The 11323-nt window shown below is 36.3% G+C and overlaps 1 protein-coding gene across 1 annotated transcript in view; it reads right to left on the bottom strand.

Annotated features, from left to right (window-relative positions):
* LMBRD1 (LMBR1 domain containing 1) overlaps positions 1-11323 on the bottom strand; it is a 131331-nt gene that overhangs the window by 99921 nt on the left and 20087 nt on the right. Inside the window, exon 3 of the mRNA XM_006159629.3 lies at positions 10900-10960. Within this exon, the coding sequence (XP_006159691.1) occupies positions 10900-10960 (61 nt within the window). The remainder of the gene's footprint in view (positions 1-10899; positions 10961-11323) is intronic.

Below are 11323 nucleotides of genomic sequence, written 5' to 3' on the forward strand. Positions count from 1 at the left end.
GGGGGGGGCGGAAGCCATTGAGGGCAATCATGAATGTCAGGGACAATGGAGGAGGAAGATGGGACATGGCAGAGGGTGGGGATGGGGAACCTAGGATGGCAAAACAAAAGGCAAGGTATGCAGGACACAAAAATTGGGAAATCATTTGCTGAGAACATATATGTTGATGTGCTTGATTGAGCCAATGCACAGTGTATTTTGGATGGAAAATTCATATGTGTGTTGTGATGAGAAAAGAAAAAAAAAATTTATAATAAAAAACAAAGTATAAAAAAAAAAAGGAGAGAGAAGAGGATAAAGACAGCAGTGAACAATAGAGAGGCAGGATGTTAATGAGAAATAGATATGGTTTATTACCTGTTGATGATGACATGTATAGTATTCTCAACTGAACCGGTCTGGAAAGTATTTCATGATGGGTGAAGTCTTTTTAATAAGCAAAATGAGAAATAGTGATTGACTGTTTAAAAAATTATAATAATAATTATTGGGAAAAGCATGGAAAAGATATTGAATGATAAAGCGGGGAGATTGATATCTCTGTATTGACTGACATGCATGGCATTCCCTTTTGAAAAAGCAATGGAAGTCAATGTAAAGTTATATGTAATCTAGTGTAATAGAAAGAAGATTATGATGATAAAAAAATAAAAAAAAATAAAAAAAAAGATACAAACCCCAAGAAGGAAAGCAAGAGTTCATAAACCATCATGTTTTGTATAAACGATCTATACAAGATGTTACTTCATGGTTCCATACCCAGCTGTATGAAACCACCTTATCAATTGCTAACATAAAAGACATCCTAAAAGCTAGGTTCCCAGGAGTTTGTCAAGGGTCAGCCACATAACAGGCCTTGTCGAAAATAGACAAGAATTGAGTAATATCAAATCTACAGCATTAATTCTTTTACAATGAGAATGTACAAAGCAATCATCTGCCATAATCAAAGACTGGAAATGATCCAAATGTCCACCTACAGGTGAGTAGATAAGCAAAGTTAAGCATATGCTCATACAAAAGGCTATCACAGGGAACCAGCAGTTAGCGTAATGGCTATGTCACTGAACTCCCACGTAGTCAACCGCGGTTCGCGTCCTGGATCCGGTGGCTTAAAACTCACGCCGGGCGCGTGTGCGTGCGTGCCCAAGATCCCAGGAGGAGAATGGAGGAGAAGGGATTGTGGCGTGACCATCCCCCCTGGGGGGTGATTTCTCGCTTTCTGTCTCTATGTCTCTCTCTGTCTGACGAGCGCACACGCCCTATAGAGAAAAAACCTCTCCAAAAAAAAAAAAAAAAAAAAAGGCTATCACACAGGAATAACAATGACATGAGACAACATGCTCAGAAACAAGTTCTATGATTGAACTTAAAGAAATTCTAGAGCTGACAAAGTTCATGTATTATGAGAAGTCAAAAAAAGTGGACGAGGCAGCTACTAATTATAAAAAGATAAGAATGTATGGCATCCAAAGTTCACATTGTCGCTGGTAGGAGTACCCAGAAAAAGCTTCAAACAATTAACACTTGGAGGAAGGAAATGGGGGACAGACAAAACTCTGAAGAGACTCTACAATAGCCCCCTAGTACTTAAAATAGGTTTAGAATAACTGTTTTCAATCTTTGTTTCACTATCACTACATTCTAAGATATCTCTGATAATCTGACTGTTCTTTCTCAGTGCCCTTAATGATTTCTTCCTTTGGCTCACAAATGTCAAACTATAAAGACAGACCTAAATTAACATTTGTTACATATTATGGTTCAGTTCTAATGTCAGGTTGGATTTTTATATGTGTAAGCAGAAACAAAATATTGTACAGTTGCCATCACAATCCTGAAACAGAAAAATCACTTCTTTTAAAGTTCTATTTCAATATTACAACTATTTTCAAAGGAAAATTATTCTTAACTCCAACAGTTATGACATTCTCATATCCTGACGTCTTTATAAAGAATGCTTTTACTTGCAAATGTTTTTATTAAAAGATTGCTACTAGCAAATAAAAGACTTCTAGTTTAGCAGACCAATTAACATCAAAGAACACATTAAGAAAAAATTTTAAAACCTTAAGGCCCCCAAAATAGACAAAAATTAAACTCATTTCAAAAGTTCTTTTTAAAAAGCAACTTATCAAGAACTAGCAAAACTAAGTGAATAAAGAGTCAACAATTCTTCAAAGGCCATGGGATAAAAATTTTGGAAAAAAAGACATAATTCCTATGATTTTTAAATATATACAAAGAAAGCAATTTACCTCTTAAAAGTTGTGTTTCACTAAATTATAACTCACACAAAATTTGGGAAACATTAGGTTTTTGAGTGGTTAAAATTTTTTAAATGTATTCCTCCTGACTACTAATGAAAACAACTAATCTTTCAAACAAAATATTATGACAAAGAATAACTTAGTCAATGTTCTAATAGAATAATTAGTTATTACAAAGCTTTTTGTTTTAGAGGATCAAAGTATAAAGATATTCTGGGAACTCTAAAAAAAAAATTCTTAAATTATCCATTTACTCAACTGAAGACATCAGTCAAAACTGACAGTTGTATACCCAATACCCATTATCCTTTCAGCGGGCATTCCTTTCTTATTTGATCCTTCTTCCTGCTTAATGCTTGGAAGTGGCATATGTGGGCTTACATTGTAGAACCATTTTGAATTCCACAGTAACCTTAAGAAGGAAGTATGTGCCTGTCTGCTCTGTTGCCTACTAGGAGAAGCTTCTCCAGGAGGTTGAACAGTCAATGTGAACAAAGGAGCGGGGAGGGGTGCTTACAAAGAGGATGCCAGGAATCTTCTCTCTGGGGTGAGGGAAACAGTTGGGTATCACATTGCCCACTTTCCAGTCCCATGGGCCTGGTCCTGCAGGCTCGCTGGCAGCTCCCACTGGGCTGCAGCCAGGCACAGTTCCAGCCACTCCTTCCAGCTGTGCAGATGTGTACGGTCCCACACAGCTTGTACCAGAATACTTCCCCGTGGAAGCACAAGCAGATTTACGCAGTACAGTGCAACACTCTCGCCCTGCAGATGCACCAGCTCCAGCCCTGCTACCAAGGGAAAAGACATGTACAGGTGGGCAGACCCATGCAAGTTCCATGGCTGGACACAAGCCATTACCTCATGGTCTAACAGCCCAGCACTGGGCCTTAGTACTAGAACATATGTAGCTCCACAAAGGCACAGATGTGCAACAGCTCCATCACTGTGGCCCTAGCTACATGACAGTGGTACATGGTTCCCACCCAGACTAGCAGTCATGCAAAGTGGGTGTGCCCAACCAACTCCTCCTGCCATGCTTGCCTGCAATGAACTATCTGCAGAGGGTAGCCGTGACATGCCCTCTGCAGGTGGAACACTAGTTCACAATACTAAACTCACCTAGAACCCCAAAAAAGACTAGTCCAGAGGCCCTCCCAGACCTCTCAATAGTATCTCTCAAACCATGCAAAATGGTCAATAAATAGAGGATTGAATTTTAAAAGAACAAAATTAAGTTCTACCACTATAAAATCTAACCCAGAAACTAGAAAAAAAAGTAAGTACTTCAAAAAATGACAAATAAACAAACAAATAAACACAGTGATATAAGAAATGCGAAAAAACAACAAAATACCTCTATCCCAAAGAAACATACCAATTCTACACTAACAATGAATAAAATATAGGAAATCACAGCAATGTTGGAAATGACTTTTAGAATACTGATGTAAAAACTTCAATGAGATACAAGAGAACACAGATTCACAATTTCAGCAGGTGAGAAAACAATGCATGACATAAAAAAGAGACTCGATAGAAAGAGATTTTTTTTAAAAGAATCAAATCCTGGAAATGAAGAATAAAATGCAGAAAATAAAAAAATCTGTGGAGAACATCAACAACAGTTTAGACTAAGTAAAACACTAATGAACTAAATCCAACAACATATTAAAAAGATTATACACCATGACCATGTAGGATTTATTCCAGGTATACATAACAGTAAATGTAAAACATCACATCAACAGAAAGACAAAAGCCATATGATCATATCAACTGACACAGAGAAAGCATCTAATAACATACCTCTCTTCATGATTAAGACTCGAAAAAGTACGTATACCTGATGAACATTTCTTAACACAATAAAGGTCATAAATGACAAATCCACAACTAATATCAAATTTGATGGGAAAAACATAAAAGTTTTTCCTTTCAAAACTGGAAAAAAAAACAAGGATATTCACTTTATCCACTCCTATTCAACACAGTACGGAAAGTCTTGGCCAATGGCAATCAGACAAGAGAGTGAAATAAAAAGCATATAAATTGGATAGGAATAAATTAAATTGTACCTACTTGTGATTATGTATATGATAATATACATAGAAAATCTACAGAATCTACCAAAAAACCTCTTAGAAGTGATAAACAAATTTAGTAAAGTTGCATGTCAGATACCAAACCAACATACAAAATTCTATGGCATTTCTGTACCCTAACATTGAATGAACTGAAACAGAAAAGAAATCAATTCCATTTAAAATAGCCATGAAAGAAAAGAAAGGAAAAAAATTTTTAAAAAGTCCACATGAAAATAAATCAAACCAAAAGATTAAAAGCTATCTACTACGAAAACGATAAAAAACTGAATAAAGAAATTGAAAAAGACACATATGCAAAAAATGAAAAGACATCCTTGTTCATGGACTGGAACAATCAACATAGTTAAAATGTGAATACTGCCCAAAGTAATCTACGAATTAAATTCAATTCCTTTTAAAATGCCGGGGACATTCTCCACAGGAAAAAAAAAAAAAAAAAAATACAAAATTTGTCTGGAATCACCAAAGCAATACTTTACAAAAAGAGTAAAGTTAGAGGCAACTCATTACCTGACTTCAAAATATATTACAAAGTTATAATAACCAAAACATAATTTTGGCACAAAACAACACACAGACTAGAACAATGAAACAGAAAAGAAAATCCAGAAATAAACCCATATTCCTGTTAGACCATATAGTAACTCTAACTTTTAGAAAGTACCATTTTATATTTCCAACAGCAGCTTTTGAAGATTTAAGTTTCTCTATATCTATATCAAACTTGGATGCTGTCTGTATTCCTTATTGCCCCCAAAATTCCAAACCCCAAATGTGATGGTATTTAGAAGTAAGGTCTTTGAGAGATAGTTAGGCTTAGATTAGGGCATCAGAGTGGTGCATCATGATAGGATTACTGTCTTGATAAGAAGAGAAAGAGACCAGAGTTCAATCTCTCTCGGCCATCTAAGAACACTGCAAGAAGGCTGCTATCTGCAAGCCAGTAAAAAGGACAGAAGTTGCTGGTACCTTGATCTTGGATTTCTGAGTCTTCAGAAATAAGAAAGATAAAGTTGGTTGTTTCAGTCACCTATTTTGTTTAGAGGGCGAAGCTGACAAATTTTTAGTTCTGAGAAGTGTGGGAATATCCTAACAAATACCTAAAAATGTGGTAACAGCTTCGGAACTGTGTAGTGTGTAAAAGCTCAAGGAATTTTGAGGAGCATCCTAGAAAAATAGACATTAAGGGTGATTCTATTCAAGGCACAGAAAGAACAAAGGAGAGTTGGAAATAAAGCTTCCATCTTTTCAGAGTATACATAATCATAAACAAAATGTTGGTAGAAATACGGACATTAAAACCATTCTGGAGCGATCTCAGAAGGAAATGAAGAACATGTCATTGGACAATGGAGAAAAATATAATGTTATAAATAGCAAAGAGCTTGGAACTGTGTTCTAGTATTTTGTGGAAGGTAGAATTTATAAACGGTATTTAGCTGAAAATATTTCTACAAAAGTATTGGACAAACAGCTTGGTTCCTCTTGACCGCTTATAATAAAATGCAAGAGAAAGAAACTGAAAAAGGAACTGTTAAGCAAAAGGAAACAGAATTTGAAATTTGGGGAAATTCCTAGCCTAGATAGTCTAAATACAGATATACTGCAGAAAATGAGAAAGTCTGAGCTGAAGAAAGCACTAGGGTGTGATCAAATAACCATGTGATAAACTAGTAACTGTAGGTATGCAACACATACTGAAAACAGTTACCCTAGTAGAGACAACACCAGTTGTAACTGAAGGAGTTGGGGGTAATATGAAGAAAGGTTGATGTACTTCTTAGAATCTACAGGACTAGATATAAAGAGCTGTTTGTCCATAATGCACTATTCTACCAGAGAGGTGAAGAATGACCCTGAAGGAGGTTCAAAAATCATAAAGGCTTCTCAGTTTCAAAGGATGAAAGGTGCATTGCCTAGGTTTCAACAGGCTAGACAGTAGCTGCCTGAAGATTTGGGGATATACACCTCACCAGCAGAGACTTGGGGCTCCGCCCTGTTCTGCAGAACAGTGGAGATGGGACTGTCATCAGTGGGGCAAAAGCAGGACCACGGTCCCAGTTAGTCTAGAATACAGAGCATTATTCTCTTAAGATCAAATGGTATTTACCCTGTTAGGTTTTACACTTGTTTGGGACTCTTTCTTTCTTCTAATTTTTCTCTTTCAGTGTGGGAATGTCTATCCCACATGGTCTAAATTACACCAACAGTGTATTTTAACTTGATATCTTATCTAGTATTGCATGTTCATGGTTAGAAAAGAAACTTGTTTCAGGATCAACTACTTTTAGTCTCACTCATATTTGATTATATATTTAACACTTTGGACTTTAGATGCTGAAACAAATCAATACTCTTGGGACTACTGAGATGAAAATAAACTATTATGCATTGGGGAAGGACATGAATTTTGGAGGGGTCAGGGGTAGAATATTATGAAATCTGTGCCCATAAAATTCGTATCTTGAAGCCCTAATAACAATGTGATAGTATTTGGAGGTTGGGCTTTGGGGTTTAAGTTTAGGTGAAAGCCTATGATGGCTATGGGACACATATGAATCTCACCAGCTTCATCTACCTCTGCCTGAGGTTCTCAGACTTTTAGCCTTGGACTAAGAGTTACACCAACAGTGCCCTTGCTTTTGAAGCCTCTATACTTGAACTGATCATGCTACCAGCCTCCCAGGGTTTGTCTCCAGCCTGCAGACAGCCTCTTCTAGGATCTCTCTGCCACGGCAACTGTGTGAGCTAATTTTCATAATAAATTCACTCTCATATATCTATGCACATACACTATCTGTCTTGAGAACCCTGAGTAATACAGTAGTTAACACTCCTAAATATTTTAACTGAGTAAGATTACCAAAACTACTCCAAGAGAGCTTTTTGACAGGTTCCCTTCTGTTGAAAACCTACTAGCATCTAATCTAGCACCTAAATTCACACACACACGCACACCTAACATGTATAGGAAAAACCTTGCAGAAGTAGCTCTTTGAAAGAAAATGTGCACAATCTATTTTTTAATAGATTTATATTTATATTTTATTTTGATACATTTATATTTATATTTTATTTTGATATATTTATATTTTATTTTATTTATTATTTTTTGGGAGAGACTTTTACTATAGGCCACATCACTTGCCAGAGAGACAGAGAGAAGGAAAATGAGAAATTACTCCTCCCCAGAGGGGATGGCCATGCCACAATCCCTTCTCTTCTGCTCTCCTCTTGAGATTTTGGGAATGCACGCACACACACTTGGCATGAATTTCAAAGTTGCCACATCCAGGATGCAAACCACAGTTGGCTATGTAGAATTCCAGTGCCTTAACCACTATGCCACCTGCTGGCCCTTTATTACTATTATTTTGAATTAGCTACAGGGCAGGTGCACTCACCAGAGAGAGACAGAGAGAGAGAAAGACAAGGAAAGTGAGAAAGTAAGCCTCCAGGTCTGGGACTCGAACTTCAGTCGGTTATGTGGGAGTCCAGCACCTTAACCCCACACTATCTATTGTTATCACTAATTAAGCATCTGAATATACATCTTAACACTCGAGCAAAGTGTCACATGATTTGTTAGTAGAAAGCTTTCCTTTGAAAGCATATGTGGGACTTCAACATAGAAGACAATCAAAAGCATAGCAGGTCCTACAGATTCAATGCAAAGCCCTTCTATCCCCAAACTTCTCTTACTACATGTACACATAAAATATCTTATGAAAAAACTCTAACTTAAGGCCATTAATTCCTAAAGTTGGCTTGTTAAAATCAGAATCAGCACCATTAACTTTTTAGTAATAGATTCCCAGGCTCTCTAGCACACCAAAGCAAATCAGAATCTCTCTGGACACAATCCAACATTATTTATTATTTAAAAGGTCCCCAGATGATTTCTAAATCTGCCTCCAGGATTCAGTACTGCTACTTGTACTGAACCTAACCTAGGTTCATAGGTTATATCCCTAAGGTATCTTAGGGAATAAGGTCTACTTTGGACTATGCCACTCAGTGAGGAAGTGATCTTTAATATCTCTAAAGATCAATTTCTTCATCTAAAAAAGGCAGAAACAAACAAACAAACAAACATAAAAAGGAGAGGAGGGACATTTATAAAACTTAAATAGATATTGAATGTGAAAATCTTAGAAAGTACCTGGCAATGATAACGTGTTGATATATTAGGAAAGATTAGACAAACTGTAGAGTAGAACAAGAAATAGATTTTAAAAATAAAAAAATCGGGAACCAGCAGTTAGCGTAATGGCTATGTCGCTGGACTCCCATGTAGTCGACTGCGGTTCGCGTCCCGAACCCGGTGGCTTAAAACTCACACTGGGCGCGTGTGCGTGCGTGCCCAAGATCCCGAGAGGAGAATGGAGGAGAAGGGATTGCAGTGTGACCATCCCCCCTGGGGGGTGATTTCTCGCGTTCTATCTGTCTGTCTCTGTCTGTCTGGCGAGCGCACGCGCCCTATAGCAAAAACCTCTCAATAAAGAAAAAATAAAATAAAAATTAAAAAATAAATAAAAATTAAAAAATTAAAAACAAATAAAAAAACAGTATTTTAGTTTATTTTGAGGTTTGTGCAGTCCTCAGGATCCAGGAGACATCCAATATGCAGTTAGATAGTATCTAGCATTTAGGGGAAACAGCTGGGCTTGAGGACAGTGAATATCTTAGAAGCCACACAATCCTTTCAGGGTCCCTGCTGCAAGTCATCACTGAGTTAAAGACAAAGGCCTATTAGCCATAGATGAGATGTATATGATAACAACCATTAATATTATCCAATTAAGTTTTCTTGTTTTGATTTTATAGTCATTTATTTTGGGGGCCAGCAGGCAGAATGGTGATTAAGGCACTGGACATGTTTGAATCCCAGACCCAATGGCTTGAACATCATGCCAGGCGCATATGCGTGCATGACCAAAATCCTACGAGGAGAATGGAGGAGAAGGGACTACAGAGTGGCCATCCCCCACAAAGTATTTTTTAAATTACTAACTTGGAAAGTATAAATAAAATCTCTGTCTCTGGAAAGCACACACACCCTATGCCAAAAACTAAAAAAAAAAACAAAAACAAAACAAAAAAAAACAAAACCTTATTTTTGCTTTCCGGGCAGTTTCTTCCCTAGATCATTGTCCCAGTTTTCTTATAACAAGGGATTTCTCGCTACAACCTAAGTTATGCAAAGAATCAAGCCCTAAGGCTCTAAAGCTTCTACTGTTTGTAGTGATTAACTCATCTCCCATGCATTTAAAATGATACTAAGATATATTGTCTTCAGGAAAACTAAGTATACACTATCCTTGGGAGGACTGAGAAAAATACTAAAACCCACTCCACAGGCTTAATTCTCTCTAAAGAACTAACTGAAAAAGGCTGCATGAACTAAACTCTGGTTTACACATCTTTTGCGACCTTGGTTACAATGGACTGGTCCATTGGCTTGGTTCAACAATAAGATACTGTTCATGGATCCAGACTTTACTAACACATAGTTAGCTTGTTACATGTTCTACAGGATAACTAGATTTAGTGTCATATACACGACAGACATCTCCTCCAAAATTGTTTCTGAGAAAGTAATTCATATCTTTCCAGTAAATTTGTGCCAAAAAGGCAGCAGTCTATTAATATAGTACCATTTCAAGAGTTTTACTTAATATATCAAAGTTATTTAATATATTCACCAGAAAATGTAAATCCTATGCTAAAATACCATAAAATTTTTTCTAAAAAATGTATACCCCCAAAAAATGAATTTTATGGGTCCTGTAGATTTTAGATCAGGAGAAATGGCAAATGTTAGAGCCAAAGCAGCTAAGTTAAAAATCCAGTGAAACTCTTGAAAAAAGTTATCTTGTCAAAAGAAACTAATGTAGATTTTTCTTTTTAGTTTCTAATTTAATACTTTACTGAAATATTCAACATCTTGATTTATTACTGAAAAAATACGTCACCATCCTTTTTATAATTTCAGGAATTATACACTTCCATAAAAACATAAATTTCGTGTTTATTCAAAGGAAAATTCTGGAAACATTTAGGTGGTTATTATAAGGCTTTTATAACCTAATAGAGGAAGAAGAGGGGGAAGAAAGGATAGGACAAATAACTCATAATCTCTGAATTAAGATAGCTCTGCAGAGTACAATAAAGTGGATGGCACAAATTCTCCAGAGTATACCCTATTGCTGTCAATACATTAAAGAACTTATAGAAAATTAAGGTTTAATGATAACAAAAGGAGTGATGTGAGATTTAAAGCAGTGATGTGAGATTTAAAGTAGTTTGATTAAAACACCATAAAGAAGCATTACAACTAAACCTAAATGAACCACAGTACATTAAGGTACATGTCTCAGAAATGTGAGAAAAAATGCATATTACTTAATTCTGCTGTGGGTAACAGCAGCCACATATGTGATATCAAAATTTAGTTTATGTGTAGTTTCATTCTACATTTTGGTTAGGAGACCAACCAGGAAATGAAAGTGAAAGATACTTACTATAATAACCATATAATACAGTGTCCTCAATCTGTCTACTGACATTAGCATTAGCCCAGTCCTAGGATAAAAAAGAAACAACAGAAATATTAATGAAACATCAACTGGCCTAAGAATTCTAGTTAGTTTATCATATGATTGAATGTCACTTTTAAATCTATCAACTCAAGGCGTGGTCTTGTGAGAAACGGACAAAGGAAACACAAAGACAAAAGTCACCTAACTCAGACCAAAGACTAGGATTCTCAAAAATGACTAAACAGAGACTTCAGTAAAGAGAAGCTGTTTCCAGGGGAAAACAAAAAAAATAGGAGGAGGAAAAAAGAGAGAAAGGGACATAAATAGGAGGTTTGAAAAGACAGTAAGAAGCTAAATATAGATTCAACAGAGCTTTTGGAAAGGTAAGAAAAAGCAGGGGGAGTAT

The sequence above is a fragment of the Tupaia chinensis genome, unplaced genomic scaffold, assembly GCF_000334495.1.
Source record: "Tupaia chinensis unplaced genomic scaffold, TupChi_1.0 Scaffold000639_1, whole genome shotgun sequence".
In the NCBI taxonomy this organism is placed as follows: Eukaryota; Metazoa; Chordata; class Mammalia; order Scandentia; family Tupaiidae; genus Tupaia; species Tupaia belangeri.